The 25,690-nt window shown below is 38.2% G+C and overlaps 1 protein-coding gene across 5 annotated transcripts in view; it reads left to right on the top strand.

Annotated features, from left to right (window-relative positions):
- FBXL7 (F-box and leucine rich repeat protein 7) overlaps positions 1–25,690 on the top strand; it is a 191,887-nt gene that overhangs the window by 40,231 nt on the left and 125,966 nt on the right. For 2 of the 5 annotated variants that reach the window (XM_075493999.1, XM_075494000.1), the window contains exons 2-3: positions 6,282–6,371; positions 15,018–15,150. In XM_075493999.1, coding sequence (XP_075350114.1) covers positions 6,354–6,371; positions 15,018–15,150 — 151 coding nt within the window. In that variant the 5' untranslated portion in view covers positions 6,282–6,353. Of the gene's footprint in view, positions 1–6,281; positions 6,372–13,460; positions 13,656–15,017; positions 15,151–25,690 lie in introns of those variants that run through there. The other 3 variants (XM_075494001.1, XM_075494003.1, XM_075494002.1) reach the window with 2 other exon arrangements.

Raw genomic sequence — 25,690 nt, 5'->3', positions numbered from 1 at the left:
TTTGGCCCTACTGTTCATTTAACTCCTGAGGTAACTGTCACTGCCTGCTGAAGGCAGGTGTCATTGGATTAAAACTTGGTGTCAAGAGTAATACTGCTGTTATTTTCCAGGGTGGCATGTAAGAAGTCAGCCTGTTTGCACAAGATCTTAGAAGAGCCTGCAAAATACAGCACAAAATGCCCATACATCAGAATCGAAGAGCAAACGTGCTGCAAAAAAACCTAGTAAAACTATTCCAGAGCAGAGTGAAAGGGATTCACTGCCAGGACATACCTTCATCTATCACATAGGTCAATGAGCCTCATGTGTCTTATGACTTGCATCACATAATTCAAGCAGCCTCTGTTTATACTGGCTGGATGTGCAGTAACAATGAGGAAAATAAAATGCAGTAGAAGAGGTGACAGTCATGCAGTCAGAAACACTGCCTGCAGTAGGACAGGCTTTGCATATGTGCTTCTGAAAACAGTTTTTCAGTCTTGGACAGTTGTAGACTGTACTTTCCTGGGTAAGTTTTTAAATTGCATTGCTTCTATCTGGACTGACTTGTGATGTTTTTGACACTTTTCAGCAGCGAGTGTGACTGGCAGAATCTAAAGTTCTCTTTTCACCAGTTCATGCTGTTTCCTTTCCGGTGTTTATCAAATGCTTCCATTTGTCTAAGATGCCTTGTGTGTGTTTAGTCTTACTTCTGTCCTGCAAGTTTTTGACAGCCTGAAATACATTGATAGAGGTGTTTGGAGAAATACTGCTCTAATAAGTATGCTTTTGAAAAAAAGATTATGACGAGCTATACAAGCAGCTGGGAAAAGCTATTGCTTTTTTTCAGCAATATTGAAATATGGAGTAAGACCACCCAGTTCCATGCATACCCTTCTAATAATGTTTCATTGGATAGTCCGTAGCATCTCTTTTATTAATATAGGTATTTATTCTGTTCTGATAGCAAAACTGAAGATGCAAACACTTTTATAAAACAAACCTACCTAATGTTTTAGTCAGTGTAGCCATCTGTGATAAAACCAAAATGGAACACATTATTTTAATAGTCATGACTCAAAAAGAGACCAGGTAGATTGAATAGGGCTACTGAGTACAAAGCCATCTATGACTAAAAAAATTCCTTGGGCTACAAAGAGCTGGAGGCAGAAACAGTGTTCAGGGGAAGTATCTGTTACATGCTTCCCTTATTCTAATTTTCTTTCCAGCAGGATCAAAATAAAATGTGTAGGAAATAGCATACTAGGTTAGATGGCTGGAATCTTGTTCCTGTGACTATTGTAAGGCTTTGGCACTAGTATATGGAAAAAAATATCCATCCTCTTGCTTCTTCAGAATCAGGTCAGAGACATGATTTGAATTGCAACTGTGTAGCTGTGTGATTCTTTGCAGGTGTGGTGAAGTCCATGCTACCTTCACTCCTGGTGTGAATTATATTGTATTGTAGGAAGATTGCTTTCTTCCACCATATCTACCTACTACCATAGTGCAGTTTGCTTTCTTTTGGATTGCAACTTCTGGCTTCAAAATAAACTATTGAATGTTTGAAGGAAACTCTAGACAATTGCAAGTCATGCTAGGGAAACATTTGGCAGGCCCTCAATTTGTTTAAGCAGAGGATCAAATACAGTCATTACTTTTGTAGTCTTTGCAATATTGCCCTCTGTTTGATCCTTCTAGTTGTCATTGTGTTAGAACTCCTGTCAGGTTATAATTACTTGCTATGACTTTCTCAGTGCACTTTTTAAATTGGGGAGATGAACTGATCTCTGAAGACCAGTGTTATGCTACACATCAAGTTTTCCTATGGCATCAGGGAAATCGGCAGTCTTTGAATTTACACGGCATATTAGGCAGATAATGCCCTGAGAAAAGTGCTGCAGAAGAACACTGCCTCAGATGAGCTCAGGTGAGTGTGAGACCTGGGAAATCATGCTACTTGCTGAATGTTTGACAGCACCAGTCCCATATACTAAATCATAATTTGCCCCTTTCCTTTGCCTTGCAACATGCTTCCTGAAAGTAGTATGTGGGCACCAAATACAGCATGGTGAAAGGCTTCTCAATTGAGTCAGGTATCTTCTGACTTGAGGACTAGATGGTGTCTCCTCTAATATGGAACTTCTGCTTAAAACATTTTTATTGAAATGTTCCCTGTTGTTACAGACCCTTCTTGATGTGGTTTTCAGAGAATGAACCCTGGATGATAGACCTACTTCCTTTCATGTCTGTTTAGTTTTGGGTGTTTAACTTTGTGTATGTTAAGGATCATAGAATGTGGCTACTACTTTTGCTGTTGTTCATTACTAGTGCAGCTGCCTGCAGATCTTTCTTAAAGAGCTCGATTAAGATAAGCTGTCTAAGGAAAAAAAGGCAACATCTCATCTTTGGGAGCTATTTTTGCACCTATTTTGGGTATGTATTTGTTGGATACATAAGTTTGTAGTGAGTTGTGTAGTAAGATCTAGTACTGTACTATTAAGTGGCTACTATTAAAGGTAAAAAATGAAGATGTGGTAAAAACTGGTGTAGTCCATTGGAAAGGCATTTGTATAATGAATTTTTCATAGAAGCGCTGAAATCATGGGATGATTAACACAGCTTACTGGTCTACAAAACACTGTCCTCACAGAGGTACCTGAATTATAAAATTATGGAATTGTTGAAGGGGGAAAGGACCTCTGGATCATCTGGTCCAACCTCAGTGCTCAAAGCAGGGTCAACTAAAACAGGCTGCTCATGGCCATGACCATTTGGGTTTTGAGTATCTCTAAGGATGGAGACTCCACAGCCTCTCTGTGCAACCTGTTCCAGTGTTTGACCATCATCACAGTAACATAAATAAGTAAATAAATCTTACGTTTAAATGTAATTTGTTATATTTTGATTTGTGCCTATTGCCTCTTGTCCTGTCAGTGAGCACTGCTGAAAAGAGCCTGGTGGCTCCCTCTTCTTCACACCCTTCCTTCAGGTATTTATATACATTGGTAAGATCCCTCCAAGCCTTCTCTTCTCCAGACTGAGCAGTCCCAGCTCTCTCAGCCTTTCCTCTTAAGGGATATGCTCCAGTCCATCTTTATGGCCCTTCCCTGGAATCTCTTCAGTATGTCCCCACCTATCCTGTAGTGGGGAGCCCAGAACTGGGCCCAGCACTCTAGATGTGTCTTGCCAGTACTGAGCAGAGGTGGGGAAGGATCACCTTCCTCAGCCTGCTGGCTACATTCCTCCTAATGCAGCCCATGGTGCTTTTGGCCTTTTTTGCCACAGGGGCCGATCGCTGGCTCATGTTGAACTTGATGTCCACCTGGATTGCCAGGTCTTTCTCTGTCAAGACACTTTCCAGCTGGTCAGTCCTCAGTATGCACTGGTGCATGGGGTTATTCCTCCCCAGATGCAGGACTTTCTGGCATTTCCTTCTGGTCAACTAACTTCCTGAGGTTCTCATCAGCCCGTTTTTCTCAGCCTGATGAGGTCCCTCTGAGTGGCAGCAACCTCTTGGTGTATCAACCATTCCTTCACGTTTTGTATCATCTGGGAACTTGCTGAGGGTGCGCTCTGTCCCATTATCAAACCCAAGTTGTTTGGAGAATGCTTAGATACTCTTACGTGTTAGCTCTTGCATGTGTACATGAGTCTGCAGTAGCCAAATCTAGCCTATTAGAAGTGAATGGCTTGGTTTTGCACTAAAATAATAGATGTAGTGTCTGCTAGTCTATTTAAAACACATTGTAAATTTACCTGAAAGTATCTCCTGCCTCCTCCCCAGCTGAATGGAGAGTTTCAGAGTAGACAGTGAGGAAGAAGGCTTGTTTGGGGCTGTATACAGTAAGAGAAGATTCGAACAGTATCATAAAATATTAAAAGTGTAATTGCAGGAAGAACTGGTATCCAACCAAAGCAGTAACCACTATGGATTCTTTTTTTCTTAATTTCTGGTGTTAACTTCTCACAAGGAGTTAAAATATTTTAAAGTTCAAGTAGATTTAAATGGTAAATATCTAGACTTATATTTGGCATTTCACAGTTTCTACAGAAGTGTGCAATTGTAAATAATATGTTGCTATTGGATGTGCTGGAAATCAGCACCCTACAGTGGGTAAAATATTTCTGTTGTGCTCTTGGAGGCTTGCTTGTATGTGGTGTAAATAGAAATATTATTGATGTAAATGGGGGAGGTATGTAGCCACAGGAAGCATTCACTTTGTGAAAACAACCTATGCCACAGATGACCAGCTAGCAACTCTGCTGTTGTTTGGCATCACTGACTTCCTTTTCTCCAAAAAAGATTTTTTATTTTTTTAGAGGAAATCCTGTTTATTTGTTTTGAGGAAATAATTTTTTCCAGTCAGTCTTTTTTTGTTTTGGCTGTTTTTTTTCTTTCTATTAATCTGTTAAAGAGTGCTGATACTCCTTGGAAGTTTTGTTTTCTGCCTCTGCAGTTGCAGTGTTTGGTACATGAGAAGGTGCTGGTAGTGGCAATACCATCTAAATACCTTTCTTGTCATTAATGATTTGATTATCAGCTATTGCAGGTGTTCCAGGTTCTCTGGCCTCTTCCTGGGAAAGAGCATCTTACATTTATCCTTCTCATCTCATCTGCCTTTTTTCTACCACAACCCTAGTTGCTTTAGCTGGAGAGCTATTTCGGGGCAGTCATTTCTATAAAGACCACAGTCTATTACTCCAACTCATGTCACAGTTTGAGAGCAATTGAAGCGATATTCTAGAGGCACTGCTTCTTAGTTTTGGTTAACTTTTTAAAGGAATGTAAAGAGCAGTTAGTGAATCACTGAAAAAATATATTTTTTTTTCTCTTTACCCCACCAAACTACTAGCCTTAGCCATTTACTTTTTACTTCCTTCTGGCCTTTTTAATATTTTTTCACTCCACAATCATCTCTCAAATCTGAGCATGTTAAATTAAGCAACTTTATGTGGAGAATGATTCTCTAGGGCTGGCTGACGGATTAAGTGGCAGTACCTTGGTTGTGAAGCAACTTACGTTTGCACATTCTCCAGTCGTTTCCCATTAAAACTTAAATCCTTGTTCTGTTGTGGCACCTTTAAAAAACAGACCTCCTCCTTACATCTAAATGTTATGAAAACCAGGCATACTGTAACCCAGAACCCCAAGGAATGCTTGATTGAAATAACAGATCAGAAAAGTCTCTTGCTAACATTCCTGTGATTGTAGGTTTATTCAAGTGACAGAAACATGGTGTTTCAGCTAGCTTTCTGCATACAGCCTAATTTTGGTTCAAAAACTAACATAGCTCTTAAAGGCTTCACTGATACAGTATTTGTGGGGATAGATAACTTCTTAAAATGTAACAGTATTCATTACCTTTCCTCTCTCTAGAATTATCTTGTGTATTGCTGATTGGTGGTTGGTCTGGTTCCTGCTGGGGAGGAGAGTGTATTCTCTGTTAGTAGTTACTGAGATTGAATAGAGTGAGGGAAGGAAAAGAGAAATGACTCATTCTTAGATCCTCACAGGTAAACAAAGAGAAAACTGTTTTAGCCCCCTCTGCTCTTCTCTGGTATCTGTTTGAGTTAATTTTTAATTTGTATTTGGATTTCTTCTGTTGGTAACTTAGCAACCTGGTTTAATATCCCAAAAATAGGTCTGGGGGCATTGATGTAGGAAATGCAGGAAAAACTCTTGAGAAGGAAAATAAGAGAAGAAACATCTATTGGTTCAGATTTACAGTTAAAAAATGAAAAGTGAAGAACAGCAACTGTAGAAGTTAGTTTTAAAATGGTGCATTACATCAAGCAGTGAGCATGGTGTAGGAGGAAACAGCAGATACCTCGCTTTCATTTTCACGTGACCAAGTGACTTGAATACATGATGTGAACACATAAAACAGAAATCTAAACGAATTTAACCATTCATGCCAATGAGGATCAGTGTCCATTTGTCCTGACCTGTGTTAGAGGTATTAGAATGAGAAAACTGATCATGAAAGTTCTCCTAATGCTGTTAATCACAAACTTTTCATTTACAGTGGAGCTTAGCAAATATGTAATGAGAGCCCCTGTGACACAGGAGGCTGATTGCAGCCTTAGTACACGTAAAGTTGGTCATGTTTTAAGTTATAATGCAGTTAACTCCTACCCCAGTGTGTACAAAATGAACATCAGCTGCTTTAAACTTAGTTTAAAGCTTCCTGGAATTGTTCCAGGTTCTGATATAGAAGGTCTTTCTATTTCGCTGTTGATACTCATGTATGTTTGTTCTCTCTCCCTCCCACCCTCTCCACCTCTTTCTCCCTTTGCAGGCAAGGGCAGCTCAAGCATCTCATCCGACGTGAGTTCAAGTACAGATCACACACCCACCAAAGCCCAGAAGAATGCAGCTACCAGTGAAGGTAGGCAGCTGGTACTCATTAGCCAGGTCAGGCCCCCCAACATAATCCTAGCTATTTGCAGAAAAGGAACCGCTTCTCCTCATTCCTTCTGTCTACAGTACCATCAGTGTACTAGATATTAAAAAACAGTTCTTCCTGTATGCGGTTTTCACTCCTACCTGCTGTAGTTTCTGATTTAAGCTTGTGACAAAGGATTTAAGATTATTCTGCAGAACAAAAATATAGAGGGTTTTGAGTAATTTTGCATGTTACTTTTTCAGCAAAGGATTTTATACTTAAGATTTGATGCGATCTGATTTTAAATTTATTTTTGAAGAATATACTTAATGGAAGCTTTTTGGCATATGTTCTAGATTAAATCTCAGCCTCTTATCTTCATACCTCGAACGCCATGAAAATGTGAGTTGTTTGTGCCAAGTTTTCAAAAGTGTAGCTATGGACATGAAGAGCTGACAAGATGTAATTAGATCAACACATCTCACCTGCAGTTACTGGAGTATGGGATCATCTGGGACAAGATTTTTTTTTTAATGTCTAGGGGAAGGAGATGCTTTATGTGTCGGTATTAATACAAAGTTGTACTAACTGGCCAATGAACAGAGAAATGCTGATCCTTTCCTGCTGCCGCCTTATATGCGAGTAGGTGTGTGCTCTGTTAAATGAAAGTATATTGGCCCTAGTTTTTACAAGAGTGTCTTCGAGGGCTGAGAGGAAATCATTAAATCTATATGTAGTTTAATGATGTAAGCTGAAAGGATTTTTTTTAAATGATAAATTTATGTGCCTTAACTAGCATTTCTGTTCAACTCTGTCATAATAAGTTGGTTGTACTTGGTAATCATCACATAATTCTGATTTCTTACACGTCTGTCATTACAAATTAAGTTACAAGCTCTGATTGCTTTCAGTCTGGCTTTATTTCTTATGGTTAAAAGAAATCATAGACTTTGAATAGTTCTAGTTTGGCAAGTCTGACTATGACTGTAGAATCTGTACAGTAAAAGCAGTTCATGTAAGTAATAAATGACCATATAAATCACAAGAGTTTATTGTTAGGCATGCATAATCCCATATCAAGAATGAAGATCTGGCACCTCTGAATCATGAGATACTGGTTTAAAATCTCTGCTTTTTAGTCTTGACAATAAATTTAACAATAAATGAATACATGATAAATAAAGTTAAGTTGAATAATAGACTTCATGTTTCTCTAAGCCTTAGATTCAAAAGTTTTGAGGTACCTGAAGGACATGAATTGCCAAGACACAAAATAAATTTAGGAAATTTATAAAAGCACTTCAACTTTTCTGTATGACAGCTGGGGGGGGGTGTGGGGGTGTGTGGGGGAACCACAAAAGAATAGTGGAAACTCTGAAGTCAGTACTTAACAATTGCTTTAAATTTCTGTTTTCCTTCAGTCGGTAAAGCATGTTTTTTTCCTTATTTTCAAATCAGATAATGCAAAATAATCCTTTACTAATCTCTAAGATTTACGTTCTTAATCTATCCCATTGTAGAGCCAGTGAATACCAATGTTGACCCTGAAATCTTCACCACTGTTTTGCAGCTGATTAATTCATTAGTGAGGGAGGCTTAAAGGCAGGCCAGCAGATGCTGCAGTAAAGATATGTTTTTATGAGTTCTTGTGCAGATTCAGAAAGAGTTCAGAGCAGTGGAGTTGTGTACTCTATACTTGGAGGCAATTTCAGATGTGAGCCTAGTTTTTCTGTGTTCTAGAAGAGCGTGATTTGACAAACGCTTACTTTGACAACAGCAGAAGTAGTCTCTTCCTCAGCCTGTGCTGCTACTACTTTCCTACCAAGTTTTTCTGCTGAGGAGTTACTAATGTGGATCAGTTTAATATAAATTGCCTTAATGTAGATTGGTGTATAATCTGGCAGATATTTTGAATGTCATAACCAGGGAGCATAAGAGTTCCATGAAGAAAAGTGAGAGCAGAGACATGGAAGTGGTGTTGGGGAAAAACAGGGACTGTTGAAACCAGTGCAGTTACTGGAAGGCACGTTTATCAACTGGTGTGTGTCTGGATTTTTTTACTAATGCTGCCTCTTTCCCCATGTACAGTAGATTCATGCTGTAGGAGGATTCAGCTGAACAGAAAGACTCGTACCTTCTGCAAGATGAGTAGAGTTCTGTGCTTACAAGACTGAATGCTTTTATACTGTTCAGTTAGAGTAGTGTTTAGGGACTAGCTAAGAACAGGAGCATGATTGTGTTAGATACTGTACAAGCAGTGGCAGTTATGTCTTTTCATTGGGGTGTTTACATAACATTTTGTAACTGTTAGTTAAATTTACCTTTATAGCACTCCATGCTCTAGTATTTGCTTGCCATGATAGAGTAGTACCTGCCCACCCCAGAGACTGCTAAATGTATCTTGCTTTTCACCATGAGACTGGTTTATCACAGGGACAGAAAGCTCCAATTCTGCCCTTTGCTTTAGCCCTGTACTGTAAACTCATAGCACTGTATGCTGTCCTGTGAATGAGCCACATGTTGTGTGTGGTGAGACTTATGCATCCTACATATGGAGTAGGAAGGACTATGAAAGATTGCAGGTAAACCTTTCTTCACCTTCATTGACATGTGAAATGATCTTAATTGAACAAGTTGCAGACAGCTTCTTTGCATCCGTTGAATTTCTGTTGGCAGCTGAATTCCTGAGTGCCCAGCTCTGTGAAGAGCATAGAATTTGTGTTCGAGGCTGAAGGCCTTTCTTGGCTCCTGCTTTCCCGCTTTGCAAACAGACCTAATTCTTTCCAGTTCTGCACAGCATGTCTTCTCTTCTGTTTCTGTAAGACAGTTGACACAACACTTGCTGAAGTTGAATCAATGAAATGCCTTGAAACAACTAGAAAGGAAATCTGTGGGACTGATTTGTACAAACTCTGTGGTACTCTACAGCAGAGAAGCAGTCATGTAAAGTACTTCTTAGGCATGCAGAGACTCCCAAGGACTGCAAAAAGGTGTTAAGCAGGACTCTTGCTTGAAGGAGCAAACCATCTCAGGAAGTATCTGACAGCAGGTGCTATCTTGCCATCAGTTTGAACAATCAAATGAACCACACTCTTCATCTTGTCTACTGCAACTGCTGTATGTGTCAAGTTTCAGTGCTGTGATGTTTCTCTATAGGATGGGTACAAGAAATGGGTAACAAGCTGCTTGAAATGGCTTAATGTGGTGTTCCAGTCCTAGATATGCTGTTAAGGCAACATCAGTTAAATCTCTTGAAGGGAATGGGAGATGCAGTTATGGCCAAAATATGGTACCCTCTCTCACACTGTGGATTGTGAGCATCTATAGAGTTGTGGAAGGATATTTTATGTTTCAAAGAGATAAAATGTTTGTCATGCTATTAAATGTCCCTGGGTGAACTGCACATCCTCTACCAGTGAAGGACAGTGTGTGTTAGTATCCTTAGCCAAACCAGCTTCACTCAGTGATGCATTGGAGAGGTAACTACTGCCCTGTTTCTGTTGTGTAGAGGAATGCAGACGGTAGCTGGCAGACCATGCAACTTCCTAAATTCAAACTTGAGATACCAGTGATGCACTTGAGAGGGTTGCAAAGGTGAGGCTGTACAGGTGCAGAAACTGAAGTCCAGTTGCTCTCATTGGAGCTTTCACTTTCTGTACTTCAGTGAAGGGCAGCTAGCAAAAAATAGATGTCTGGTTCTCTCTGTAAATCACAGAGTATGCTATAGGGACTGTTTGTTTGGCTACAGCTTGGCTCAGAAGGAAGCATGGTAGACTGTGGGTGTGCATGCACACTGATGCCTCCACACTGTCTCCTCTTCTGAGGATACAATTTTCTTTAACTTTGAATATACACTGCCTTTTACTTCTTTTCCATTCTCAGACATTGTCTGCAATTCTTTACCCCATCAATCAATTACAGTTAGAAACTTGAGAACGCATGAGTTTTTGCTACCCCCCGTTGCTCTTCTGGCAAGTGAAAGACTAAATGGATTTTTGTGGGCCATTTAAATGCAATTTGCTAGACACAGTCTCAGCTGGAATATTATTGTCTAAAGCTTGATTTAGAAGATTAGACTGAATGTTTTTGTATGGGCTTACCTTGACCAGGGAGCTTTCTTCTAACACCTACCTGCAGAGTGTGAAATGTTGTGTCCAGCTGGATGCTTCATATTAACTTGACTGTTTTTTCAAATAAAAAATCAACACTGTTTGCACTTCATGTATATGGCTGTTAAGTGGTAATCCAGAAGCAGCTTTAAATTGAGAACTCGTGTATGAGCTCCATGTATGAGTTCTAATTTATTTCTCAGTTTCTATAAAATCAAATTGAAGGATTAGGCCTGAAGCAAAACACTTTTAGCAGAGGGGTTCAGTGCTGAAATACCTCTGAATATATGCTGTTAAATGTTTATATTTTGAATTTTGTGGAAATACAGTGAAGTCAGCTGCTGTATTCTGCAGAAGTTAAAATTATATCGACTTTTAGTGATGTTGACTTTTAGGGACCTTCAAAAAGTAAGTATTTAACTTTGTTTGGTTTTCCTTCTGCAGTACTCAGAATTCTAGAGTCTGGCTTCCTCATATGATGCTCATGTACCTTAAATATACTTAAAAAAAGACTGTGTTTGGAAAACAGACGAATTAAGAGAACAGAGCTTTTCACCCATTAGCGCTGCAATGTATGTTTAGTGTGGAGGTCAAATGCATTTGTTTTGACAGTACCTGTTTGTATGCATCTCAACAGAAGGGATATTTCTCTTGAAGTTTAGGTGTGTACTAGAAAAGTTCCCCATTCTCATAGTTGTATCCTCTTTTTTCTGTTTTATTTGGGCTTTTTAGTGGTTCTGGTGGACTTGGTAGTGTTAGGTTAATAGTTGGACTTAATGATCTTGATTAAGGGTCTTTTCCAACCTAAATGATTCTATGATTCTGGGAGAAGCAGGCCCTATAGCCTGGCTGTAATAATTACATTCATTAGGAACCATTCCCTCCATTAAACCATGTTTGGGGATAACGATGTGAAAATGTAGCATTTTGCAAATATGTAATGCTTTAATTACTCATGTAGACTGTTACTTTATATCCTGTGCAAGATGATACCTGGCTAAGGTTGATCAGGCTGTGTTGCTGCGGTCCTCAGCATCCTCTTATGGTGGGTCCCTGCCATTGAAGCTTCTTGAAGTGTATGGTATATCAGTGAGTCCTGGTCTATGCTATGGAATTTCTGCTGTCCGTTATCCTTCCCCTGGCATGTGATAAGTTCCAGAGAAAAGAATGGCTGTGAATGAGGAACTAGCCCTCTGTTAGTACTGGTCTTCATTCTGCTGAAGTCCTTGGAAAAAAAACAAAAAGTAAAAAACCAAAACAACAACAACAAAAACCCCAGAAAACACCAAACAAAAACCAAAACCAAAACAACACAACAAAATAAAAACAACCAAAACCAAACCAACCCATCCACCAAAAACCAGACAAAAACCAAACACACACCCTCCTCCCCAATCCCTCCCCCCCCCCCCAAAAAAAAATTCCAAAACAAAAAACCTGGAGCTGAGAGTTACAGCTGGTGGCAAGTTTTATGAATTTAGGAGCTCTCAGTAGGACTTCTACTATTCTGAATATAGAAGTACAGGTATTGACTCAAGTTTTCTTTAATTATAGCAGTACTAGTTACTCAAGTAGCTGAACCTGGATTTATACTTTATTTCTAAGAGAAGTTAGCCTCCATTCCTGTAGTAATAGCAAAAGTCCTTCATGCATTTGCTGTACTCTTCTAATAATTTCTTAAGAAAATAACTTTCAAGTGACTTTCAAAACCACTGCAATTTGACTACTACTGCATCACTTTATTCTACGAACTGTAAGTGAATTAATGTGTAATAAATATCTAATTGAGGAAAGTAGGAAAAGAGAGTGTTCAGCCATACCGTTCTTACTTTGACGCTTAAGATATTAAAGTAATTTTAGAAGACTACAGAGAACAATGGAACAAGTAGCTACTTTTGAAACATTTTTTGTATGAACTGTGGAGAGACAACTTGAGCTTTATCGATATGTGAAATCTCTCAAAGCAGTCGTTTTGCACTCTTATTTTCTGTGTCTAAGAATGATAGACACATTTGTCCCTGGCTTTCATACTCAGAGGTATAGAAAATTAGTGATATCTTGGCTCTCTATATAGAAAAACTTCTTTTCCAGAAAAGTTCAAGCTCTATATCAGAAAACATGTATCACTGCTGTACATGGGAATACATTAAGTGACATTTATTGAACACAGAAAGATTTATTTGGGTTGTGTGCCTTTCATTTCACCTTACAAGAGAGGGAACAAAGTACACATTATAGGATATTTTCAGGGAGGATGTCATGCTGTTAATTTCTCTTGGCTTCATAATAGCATTCTTTCAAAAGGCTGGGTGTTTTTTAGATCTCTGAGTAATTCTTAATTTATTCAATTAATTTAAGAGGAGGGGTCCTTGCATTGTGCACAGTGAGGGACACTATGAAAAATTTGGAAAGGTGGAATGGGTTCTTTGCTACTGAATGCTCTTGGTATTTAAAATGGTTCCTGATGGAGAATCAGCTCAGACTGAGATTCAGGTGAGTGCAGTCCTGATCTTAGTTCAGAGGGAGCTAAAATCTCAGAGAAACAGTTTGCAAATAGGCAACCCTTCTGTGTATTATGGTTCACCTAAGGTAGGTAGCTAGCTATGTTTAATATACTACAGTTCCATTGAAGCTTTTGAGTCGCTTGTGTATCCTCTCAGGACATTGAGCTAATAAAGTGTTGTGGCAAAAGACTGTTGCTGAAAAGAGACACTGTTTTCTGCCCAGTTTTTCTTGACGATACTTTTGGCAGAAAGAGCTCTTTTGATCCCTTCCTATGTCTGATACCTGTTAAGAAATCTTTCCCCAGTTTGGTTATCTAATATTTTTCCTTTCATTTTCTCTTTAACTTTAGAAGCTTACTAACCCTGTATCAGAAATGAAAATATATATATGTTCTTTCTGGATGCATGCAAGCATATATGTAATTCCTTATTCTTTTGATGGCAGTTCTCTCCCTGTTTGTCTCTGTCCTCATGTCTTTGCAGTGTCTCTTACTTGGGAATTTGCGCTTTTGGTTCTACTGTTGAAGTGCTGTCTAAGCAGACTCTCTGTGCACCAAGTCTGAATTTGATATGAATGCCTGAATTTGCCCCTGCTTACTTGGAACTGGGCTGAGATTCAGTTGGCTTTGAGTGAACTGTGGCTGTTTTGAGTTGGTAGTGAAACTGGAGACCAGGTAAGTTTCCTAGGGTTTTGTGTTACTTTTCTAGCAGTGGAGTTTTCTAGAAAGTGAAATGTTGCATTACTCAATGTGCCAAAACAGAATCATTTGCAGCCAAAAAATTGGGGAAGAATAAGAGGGGGGTGGGAGGCGTGACAGTTAATAAATCCAAAACTATAAACACTTTGGCAGAATAAATGGAGCTCACTATTTAAGTTCCTTTAACCAACATATCTGAATGCATACGCAAATATAATCACCTTAAGCAGTATGTAGAGGTACAGAGTAGTATAGAGGTTGTTCTTAGGCACTATTTTTTGTGTTTAACCACATCTTGTTATGCTTTTGCTATCTAATAGGCAGTGTTCCTGCAAAGCTGTTCTGCTAATTGTAACAATACCATTGCAATCGGCATTTAAATCAGAGTTCAAATACAAGGCAAAAGTAGTTGGGACATTGGCAAGGTTAAAGCTGCAAATTGAAACCTTACGTTATTCTGGCTAATTTGTACTGAAATGTTATAGCCAAATGTTTAAAACTTGCCCAAACAATACTAGGAACAAATTGGAAAGGTACATAAAACTGCAGTCTTACTTGATCTGCTGCCTGAAATGTGAGACCTACCAGAGCAAATGCACTTACAGTATAGTTAAAGAGAAATGATCCCAATTTAAAAACCTGGCATTAGCTTTTCCAAAGTAAGGTCCGATGCTTGGTAGGAGTGATTACAGTTTATTCAATTACCTGTAAATCTGATTTTAAGGAATCCAAGATCCCAAATGTGATTCTTTCTGTAAAATGCTGTACCAAACTACTTGAACAGTGTTATCATAGGGAGGTTCTGACACTAAACTGTTCTTTGTTATTGCCAATGCCTAGCCACTTGAAGTAGTTTCCTCCTCTGAAAAGTGAAGAGTCATCTTGAAGTATCTGATGATTGCCCAACATTTGCTAGTCTAAAACCCATCTTTCTTGAATGCTAGACTGTCTCCTAAGACTGCTGAAGAATATATACAACCTGATAATGCATATTTAAATATGTCAGGCTTATCCATTTTCCAGAATTTATGAACTGACACTAGCAAGTTCCTCTAGATCAATTCCAGTACTTGATTGAAATAATGACATAAAATTGGAACAGCAAGTTTTTGCCTTTAACTTGATGATCCCTGTTCAGATGTTGTAGTTTAAATTTATGGCACAAAATATCCTGCCTTATTTTCCTGTATCTTGTCTTTTTATGTCAGCTTGTCAAATGACTGTATAATTTTTAAGAATGATACTGCCAACAGTGCCAAAACTAGCAGCGTGCTTGAGAAATAACAGCTTAGAGTTGCTGACTCATTCTGTTCTTCTCTTCTGGCTATTGTACCATAGTACCTGCTACTGTGTTTTTCTCAAGTTACTGAAGTTTGGCCTGTCCTTGTTTCTGCCAGCATTCCTCTGATTTCTCTTGAGAAGTATGTACTGAGATTGGCTAATGAAAATGGCAATTCAAGAATGGATAATGGTAATTCTTTTATCCTTTTAATTCTGACTGCTGGATCATAATTGGTTTAGGCAGTTACGGTAGGCTAGGCTGGAAGTATAAGCAGAAGTTATGGGCATGAGTATAATCTGATGATTAGCAGTCTACATATTCCTCTAGCCTTAATCAGCCACACTTCAGCATATAACTTGTGTTGTGCCTGTTCAGCAACTGTCCATTGTGATATTTCCTTTCATACTAAAGGCTAGTTTTCATCTTGAACTGTGATGATGGATCAGGAGTTTGTATCTCTTCAACCTCAAAGTATAAATTCTATTTTAATGGTTTAAATAAAAGATTTTTTTTTTTATTTTTTTTTTTCTGATACAAGAAACAAGTGCCCATAGCAGCCTATCGGCCCTACTGAGCTAGGAGATTTCCACTCACCTCCTCTGGCCTCTTGTGTGTCTTGCCAGAAGGTGGGCAGGTTTTCTTTAGAGGTGCATTGTAAATGCTTGTTTGTGAGATTTGGTAGTCAATTCAGATCAGCTAGTTTGAGTTACCCTTCAACAAAGTGAAGTATGGAGACTTCTCATAGGCAAGTAGCTTACCTGTGATATGTTTATGCTGCCTTACAGATGTGAATGCATGAGTAGGAAGAAGCTTGATGGCTTTACTGCATGACTGTAACCTGTCATGCTGCTTGCAATGACTTGGATATATCATAAATCTCCATTGTAAATTATTATCAGACTCATGATAGTGAAATTTCAGTTTGTACCAGTGTCTAGTCTAATCTAATCTGTAGTGCTTTTGGTTTTCCCTAACATAAAGTCCCTTTCCATCTTGTATAACTGAGGGTGAAATTTTACAGCACTATCAGGTATTCATTGTTTGTGGGAAGTCTTTTACTTGTTCATTATAGGTAAATAGTGCTAGGTGGGAATCTCTGAAAGACAAACATTAATGTTAAGCAATCTCAAGGATGTGGGTAGTAGGAACAAATTCTTCTTCCCAACTGTGAAGTTTGTGATTTGCTTAATCTGAAGATATTTATATGTTCATGAGACTTATGTAAATGTGGATTTTTTTTTTTTTTCTTTCTTATCACATCCCCCTGGCAAGATAAACATTTGTAAGCCTTGCCAGGTTAGCTCCCATTTCATCAATAAAAACTTTGTGTGGCACCTGAAACCTCAGAAACTGTGCATTGTGCAGAGCAGTTGTTTACCTGGCACAAGGAAGGACTTCTATAGTAGGTTTCCTTATATAACAAACAAATGTGGTCTAAATGATAAAATCATAATTGGACCGTCTTCAGTGGGCTCTAGCTTGGGAGACTATGTTTACTTGGCCCTTCTTTATTGTGGGCTGAGATAAACCATTAGCTTGAACTCTGCTTTGTGAAGTCATCTTGCTCTTTGACACTTTTACTTTTCTTTTGCTTTTGAAACAAAACTTTAGTAACTTTTTGCAATCTGAGGCAAAATTACAGTCCAATCTGATTTTAGCTGTGAGTGTATTTTCTCTTTGCTATTCCGGTAGAGTTAACTTTCTCAAATTTCTTTTAATGCCCTTGTACCTCAGGTTCAGTTGTACTACACATTTTCTGTCCAGCCTTGCATTTGTATTTGGAAGGCTTTTGCAATGTTAAGCATGTGAAGCTGATCAAGAAGCTGATGTGCCTGATTTTAATGGGAGATTATTCTGGATCTGGCTAAAATTCACAATATTCCGCATCTGCTTTGGCTGCTTCCAGTAGAAAGAACTGACATCAGTAGGTGTCAGTTGGTGCTGTTAATTTGTCAGACTACTTGACAAATACATTTTTGGGGAAAAAATTCTTGAGGAACACTTGTTATTCTTTCTGCTGATGTGGCATTGGATGAATGATTAATCTGCTTGTATCCTTCAATATTTATCTGTCAGTGTTTAATTAAGGAAGACAGACTCCTATAGCATTTAATGAAATCTGAATATTTTCTGGACTACACTAAGAATGTCACCCCCAATGAAATTGTATCCGAATCAAAATAACAGCACTACCATTCAGTCACTGAATTCAGATTTTACCAACCATATTAAATAGCTCTTTGGGATGAAGGAGAATTGGTCTCTTCTGAGCTTGATGTGTTAATGCTTTCATATACTTCTAAACCACTTGTCGTGGTTTAGCCCCAGACAGCAACTAAGCACCACACAGCCGCTCGCTCACTCCCCCCTCGTGGGATGGGGGAGAGAATCGGAAGAGCAAAAGTAAGAAAACTCGAGGGTTGAGATGATAACAGTTTAATAGGTAAAGCAAAAGCCGTGCACGCAAGCAAAGCAAAGCAAGGAATTCATTCACTGCTTCCCATGGGCAGGCAGGTGTTCAGCCATCTCCAGGAAAGCAGGGCTCCATCACACGTAATGGTTACTTGGGAAGACAAATGCCATCACTCCAAATGTCCCCCCTTCCTTCTTCTTCCCCAGCTGTATATGCTGAGCATGACGTCATATGGTATGGAATAGCCCTTTGGTCAGTTTGGATCAACTATCCTGGCTGTGTCCCCTCCCAGCTTCTTCTGCACCTGGCAGAGCATGGGAAGCTGAAAAGTCCTTGACTAGTACAGCAACAACTAAAGCATCCTTGTATTGTCAACACTGTTTTCAGCACAAATCCAAAACATAGCCCCATACCAGCCACTATAAAGAAAATTAACTCTATCTCAACTGAAACCAGGACATTTGTAAATGATTTTTGTTTAGAATGTGCATTTGTATATGGCCAAAAAAAGAAATGAACCCAAAAGACCCAGGAAATACTCACCCCCATGGGATATTTTCTGTGTTACTGTGATGATACCAGTCTCTTTTAAAATATTGCCCATAAGGAGAAGACTGGGAGGCTTCAAAAGCGACTGTGAGATTTTTGTCATGAGAAACTATTTGTCACGGTTATCCATAGATGTCCATTTTGAATTAGACAGCAGACAAATGCTGATGTGAACTGAAAAAACAAATTACATCAGTTCTGAGGCTTCTCTCATGTCCTGATTTCTGTTATTGGTTATTCCAGTTCTGATTTGGACAGATGCCTAAAGGGGAAGTACAAGGGTATCCTCTTGAATCTGGTGATACATTAATGCCCAAATTATTAGTGTAACTTTATTATCATTCATTCATGCTTTGACTCAGAACTTCAAGGGGTTCTATGCTGCTTCTTTGCACCTTCTAATTTCGTAGAAACCGGAACATATAATATTAAGAGCAACTCATTTATCCCTGTCTAATAGAAAGATCTTTTCTCATGCATCTTGGAAATAAGATGAGCATAGAAGGACAATACACCATGAATGTGTTACTGTTTAGCATTTGTGGGTTCTAAATTAGAGCAACCATGTTTAAATAGGTAATATTCTGTGCTATTTAGGAGGGAAAAATAATAGTAACTAAAATATTGGCCTCACTAAGGGGGGACAAACGGAATGTAGTTGGGAACTGCAAGCAGTAAAACTAGTTAGGTGAAACTGAAAAACAGATCATATTAGCTGCAAAGTCATTAAAAAAATGGGAATGTTGTTAAAAGTACAAGTGACCAAACTTTTGTATCCTACTGTCTATTGCTCAATATAATATATTATGCTTATAAACTTAGCAGGCTCAGATATTGCTGAAAGGATAAAGTGTTTCCTTTGGGCCCCTTCATAGAAATTGTGTCTTTTTGTCTGAATGGTTAGCCAATTCAGGCCAGAGAAACAAGCATTTTGTAGTGGATCGTTTAGCTAACAGTAAATGTAATCACGGTGAATCTATGGCATTTTGTAGCTGCTGGGAAAACTGATGTATCATGTTACTTTGGTAATCAGATAGGCTTCCTTAATCCAGAAGATAACTCATTAACTCTGTGTGAAATTTACTGATTTTTATCTTGGGATTGTGACCTTGGTTCTTAAAAAATAGTTCACATGTCAGTCCCAAAATGTTGCTTATTATCCTGGATTAAATTATGCTTTTACTCTCATTGAAATCCAAGAGTAAGTGTCACTTACTAATTTCAAGTCCTAACAGAGGCCATTTGTCTTCAAAGCTTTCAAAGAGTTCAGTCAAAGTTTGAGGAAGTTGTGGAACCTCACAGATATATCCTGTCAAGAAGTTTCCTTAAAAACTGAAGTATTTGACTGCTTGAGCCATTCTTGAAAGAACTCATTTGCACGGGAATAGGGGTCTTGCAGACTTAAAACTGCACCCATCTTCTTAAGTTGTTACTGGACTGAAATAACTCATCAAAAAGTTATTCCTTTGTTAAAGGAATATAGAAAAATAATATCCCTAGAGCTAGTAATAAACCATTACATAAAGCCTCTACAAAAAGAAAATAGCTGAAACTTGAGGGAAAATCTGAGGCATGTTTGTCAGCTCCTTTTAACCTCAGGATCAAGGTCGTCTTTGGTATGAAATGGAGTGCTGTCAATGATACTGGTCTACATTTATGCCCTGACACATTTCTCTATAGCAAGAAAAATATGTGTATTTTAGGTGCTAAGGTGCTATTTGTGTGTTGGGTTTTTAAATTTATTTGTGCTCGCATTCATTTTCTTGTGTCCAGGAAACTAAATTCAAGATTTGGATGAGCTTCAACTCTTCCCATATGTGCACGTATTGGAATTTTCAAGAAACTTGGCATGGGAGGATGCTCAAGTGAAAACACGTCGCCAGTCCTCACCTCTTTACACACTGTATTGCAGTAGTTTGCAGTGTGTGTGTTTACTTATTAGAAAAACTAGAAAGGTTTTGTTACCTTGGTTGCTTCTTGAAAATTAAACAAGTAACATCAATTCTGTTCTGACTTTGAGTATGTTTTAATATTAATGTGGTTCAAATATCAATTGAAAGAATTTTTCTCCTTGGACAGTAATCTTCTTTTCACTTCTGACCCAGTTTTGTGGGCACTCGTCATGGTCTGTGAATGGCTTGCTCAGCTCAGAATTAGATCTTCTACTGGGCTTGGAAGTTTTTAGGCTCCTATGCTGTTTTATTGACATACTAGCTTAACTTCCTCATTTGTGCGTCATGTCTGTGTTAATTTGATCCAAATGAAGGAGACTCCTGCCCCCAATTTGTCGGGCATCCAATGCAGAACTCTGAAAGTGTGACATGATGCCTTTACTCACCAAGTCAGATGCATTTAGGATGATTCATCTTAATGCGGATGTATGGATTATCTGAAGCTTTTGAAGCTTCAGGTATCCTGGTCAGAGCCATTGCCATTTAACATCTGGAAGTAGTAGAAAAATAAGCATTTTTTTCTTTTTTCTCAAGGAAAGAATTGTAGGCTGACAGAACAAGGCCAGGGAAAACCAGGTGTTTAACTGTGTCGCACCATCTTGTAGATGCTGTTGTCTTACACATCCAGAGTATGATAGTCTTCAGATACAAGTATTCAAACCATGAATCACTAGATGGGAAAGGTTTAAAAAAAAAAAGTTTATATATAGGTGTTGAAATATATGGTCTTATTCTCAGTGTTTGACCATTGTGTGTTGTCTCTTAGGCCTAGGTGAAATACCATGTAGGAAACTTAAACACTGATTTGTAATGGGTTTTATTCCCTGTCGTGTCCCCCCCCCTTTTTTTTTAAAGGGTGAACTTTTGACTGTGGTGTTGAATCTGATAACTTCCGTTCTTTTGTGTCTACTTTTTGAACTTGAAACCAGTCATACTTAACTCTGCTATTGAGCTTGTGACTGATGAGTCTGAATGAACTAGGATTTTTATTGCCATTTCTGCCACAAGTTAGTTTGGTTTCATATCATGGAAGTACCAGACTGAATTTTGCTTTCAGGAGGGAAGGGACTATTCAAACTAAAGGCACTGAATTTACACTGGGAAAAGGAAGCAGTGATGACAAAAGATAGCAAAGGTACAGCATAATCTTGATAAACTAATATGGAGGTCTAATAAAAGGAACCTTGCCAATTGTAGGTGGGTGGAAATCTGGAAATGCTAGAAGACTAGTACACTATTGAAACAATAATAGCTTGTGATGTTGGATAACTTTGAGTTTGTACTCTGAAGAATCTTTATGTGCTGGGCTATCCTTGAAACAAGGTCTGTGTCAGGATGGTTGGATTGTTTTGCTTCAGGCAATAATGGCTTTCTTCATACATTGGTTGGAGCTTATAATTTGTAGGTATGTACCACTGAACTCAGCTAAGCAAATGCATTTCAGCTATGAAAAATGGCATGAATGAGATAAAAAAAGTGCTTTCTGTTGGGCATAGAACATTACTGCTTCAGTATTAGAATCATAGAATCATGATTCTATGATTGCATAGAATAGAATATTATACATAGCATGTGTAATATGCTATTCTGTTAACTTCTCATGAAGGACAACTGATGGAATAAAAGTTGAGACTGAAATTTGAAATGTTTAACTGAAGTTTACATTGGAAATGGTACAGTTCAGAGTTTAATTCCTACTTCTCTCACTGAAAAATCTTACAGAAAATACTCAATATTTTCTTTAATCTAGTATGATGCTCAAACATGCAAGTCAGCCCAGCAAAATCCTTTTTTTTCTGTCTGTTTTCCTGTGGCAACAACACCTCTTTGCATGGCCCTGGTTTTACCATTGCCCTGGCAAGCTTTGGAAGATACCAGTAACCAATATACTAGAAACCTGTTGGATGATGGAAAGGCCATGGGTTTAAAGACCTGTATGCCTGTCGCAGCCTCCTCTGTCATGATCGAAACTTGTTTTGCTGGGCACTGTGTTCCCTCGGTCACATGGATGATATCAGAACCCATCCCTCTTAAGTTTAGCTCCTAGAAATGTCTTGCCATTCCTTATTCCTACACCAGTCTTCCACTTTCTGAATGTGAGATAAAGGTGTCCTCACTGCCAGCTTGTTGTTTTCCTGAATATGCTGGCCTGGCTGAAATGATATACATCATATTACAGGCTGCTCACTGCCAAATCTTAGTCGTATATATATTGCTCAAGCTGCAAACCTCCAAAGCAAACACAGAGAGGAAATCAAAATTAAATTAATCCTCTCTAAGGATGTATAAAGTATGGCTGCACTGAGGTTTACAAGTTGAGGGTGAGAGGGACCATTGGTTGTGTGGGAGTCAGAAGCCACTGGTATGCACAACCCCTTTCTTCCTGCATTGCTTGTCTGGGCTGGAGTTGCTTTGCATGAAGACCTTAAGGTTTTTTAATGATAGCTAGACAAATGACTTTGCAAAACCATGGTTAACTATAGAACCATAGAGGCATTCTTGGCAGTTTGCATTCACAGGATTAAAGGCAAATGAGTCACCAGTTTCTCTGGAGCCCTCAGAGCTGTGCATTTGTTTCATGTAATGTACTCAAAGCATCTTAGCTGAGACTGAACAAAGCTCTGGAGTTGTCACTTTTGGACATGGTATGAAGGTTAAGTTGGAGACCTACTTTCTGTTCTTGATTGAGAGGACTGGTTTAGGGACAGTGCTAGGTCTGTTGTATGGCCGCTTTCCTTCTTAATGCTGGGTTTGGGCTGGCCAGCAGGGGAAATCAATATTTCTTGAAGGCTTTGATGCCAGCTGTCTCTCAGCTGGCATGAGGGGCGGAGGAGTGAAGTAGTGCCTGATGGCTTTCTTGAAACACCTAATGGCTATACCTAGTCCATTTTCATGTGGAAAACATGGATGAAAGGAGTGAGTACTGCCTGCAGGAGATGAAAATTAAACGGAATGGCATGGCAGAACTTTGTGCAATTGCAAAGTAGACTTGAATGCTATTTCATCCAGAAATGTTTTCTTTTTTTCTTTTTTTTTTTTTTCTGGAATTATAGGTTTTGGATTTTGAGAATCTCACCTGAAATGAAATGATATCCCATATTGTATAGTTATTCAGAAAAAAAATCCTTAACAAGCAATGGCAGTCATAAAGTAATTAATCTGCTTCCACGAGCAGAAAAATAGGCTTGATCGCTGAGTGATAATCATGACTATTCTTCACCAAGTATTGTGCGCAGGAAGAAGGAAATAAAAACCTTGCCTGTTTTTTCTATAAGCTTAAAAGGGCTTCAGGATTGTAAACCTAATATAGAATGTTATCAGTGATCACTATGATCTATCTGCTGCTTTCTCTGAAGTTTATTAAATTATTAGGAGAAGTTAAACTGTTGTCTTGGATAACTTAAATGCCTGGCTAAATTGTTTTGAGAAGTAAAGCTGTAACTGAGTAGCTTAATCTTGAGTTGTTCTGGGGGAAAAACTTTGAAAATGAACACACCTGAAGTAGATGAGTTCAGGAGTTGAAAATGTGCCCTGTTTATCCTGCTAATACAGGGGAAAGCATCTGCTTGCAGTCTTGCAATATTATCTGTTACCAAGACTTTGCTACTACTCCCTGTTGTTCAAGATGAGACTTGCAGAGAGTAGTAAAGCTTTTCCAGAAGAGCTCCTGTGGTGGGAGGTTACCAGTGTGTTGTCCTGCTGCAAATTATTTGTCCCACCTCTTCTAAGCTTAATCTTTGTACAAGTCCTGTATGATTAATTTCTACTGATAGGCAAACAATTTTTCATGGCATCCCTGCTCAATATGTCGATTTAGGTTACTGGTGAAACTCAGATGTCATTAATCAAGCATGTAGTTTAGACCTAGAAGGGAGACTGTAAGAATTATTGTCCATACTTCTTGATGACTGTACAAGGACTGACTGCTTGCCAAAACGGTTAACAGAGTTGAAGTAATGTACTGTGAATGTCAACTTGTTGATCTGCAGACCTCAATTTTTCCATGGAGTAGAGAGTCCAATTGTGAACTTAAGCTTGCTGACAATAGGCTTGCTTTTTTTTTATATTATTGATAGTAAAAGTTCTGAACCCTCAGGTAGAAACTTCTGATGTAATGAGATCTCTGCTGAAAAAGGAGCTGTTCTGGGGAGAATCAAGGAACTTGCATGTCTTAGAACCCGTTCCTTGAAGCTGTCATTTCTCATTTCAGTCTGTTTCCTCACCCACGAATGAAGCAGGGCAGCTATCCGCCATCAAAGGCAAACTTTAACAAGATGTAAAAAGGTGGGGAGTTTTTTGTTGTTTGAATGGTGAATGTTAAGTTATAATCTTAATGACTCATTTAACTATACTGTTTTGTCCTATATGTAATAATTGTTTCTTTTTTATTGTTTCTATTGTTTCTAATTTAAATAAACAGGTATTAAGTATCCATCAGTTTGATACTAGATGACTCTGAATCAAGTTAAGGCTCTGACTTAAGTTGTATTATGTAGCAAAAGCTTGGAGCACAAGACTGACTTAGAGCATGTGCTCTACTTGATAGTTAGCTGTGTGGCACAGCAGAAAATACAGTAGGAAGGGTGGCATGTATCTTGCAGTAGTACTTAAAAATGCTCAACAGATTTGGCAAAGTTGCTTTGGGAATTGCATGATCATAAGAATACAGTTTCTTCCTTAAAGGTCTGTAAACTACACCATTAAAGTTATTGCAAGATATGTTCACTAACGAAGAAAAATTTTTAGATGAAAAATGTCATGCCAGTGGGCAACGCTTTCTCATTGCTATTGTATTCTTTCTCTTGCCATGTTGTAGATATGAGTGTCTGCCAAACTAGTCTGGTTTGTAAAAGTCAAATCCAGGCCCTAGTAAAAAGGAATTGTGTAATTTTAGGTAGTTTATTTTTCATAATCCATTAACTTAATTAAAACTCATCATAACTTAGTTGTGGTTTACTGAAATGTCTGAGAATAAAATGGAAGCTGAATTTCATAAAAGTTAAATTCTAAAATAGAAAATAGAAAATTCTAAAATATTTAATTTTTTTGTCTTTCTCTAAGCTGTTACAAGTTCTTCTGCAATTGGAAAGCTCTTCTTATATGAATAGATACCCAAGTGTGCATATTTGGTAGTTGTTCCCTGGTAGTATCTAAAGCAAGCATTGGTATTGTAAAGAAGCTGCTTCCCTTGAAAGATGGGGTAAAATGAAGTGTAGCTTTTTAATCACTGTAGCTTTTGCTTGAAACAGAGTAATTTTATATTCCAGTTAGTGGATGTATGTTGGATATATGGTATATATTTATTTATAGCATATATATTTATAGCAATTTTATTAATATATTAAAAAATGTACATGACTGAAAGCTCTTCTTCAGTCTTACAAGAAATGCCAGCAACTATCTGTTTTAGACAGTTGTAGTAAAGCCCTTAAACTATGGAAAATAAGCATATTTCCCTTTTCTAGCTTAACTGACAATTATTCAGAGATATTATTTTTACATGGGGGTTTTGTTTGTTTGTTTGTTTTTTCACAAAAATAGGTTTTCATATTTAGCTAACATTGTCTTATGTCAAGTAGCACAGCTTGAAAAGTAGTCTTTTGAATCTTCAGGTTTCAAATGTGGTGGGTTTTTTTCCCTGTCTACCTTCCACTTTTGTCCTGCATACATAAAACTATAGTGAGAAAATTGTTAACAGTATTGAATTGCATTACTTTTTCCTCTTTTTCTCCCTGTCTTATTTTAGAGGCCAACTTAATGCTCCATCTAGGTAGACTTGATAAATGGAATTGTTCCAAGTCTTGTGTGTGAAAAC

This window comes from Mycteria americana, chromosome 2 (genome assembly GCF_035582795.1).
Source record: "Mycteria americana isolate JAX WOST 10 ecotype Jacksonville Zoo and Gardens chromosome 2, USCA_MyAme_1.0, whole genome shotgun sequence".
Lineage (NCBI taxonomy): Eukaryota > Metazoa > Chordata > Aves > Ciconiiformes > Ciconiidae > Mycteria > Mycteria americana.
Note: the sequence above shows the minus strand (reverse complement) of the source record. Positions and strands in the feature narration are given on the sequence as shown.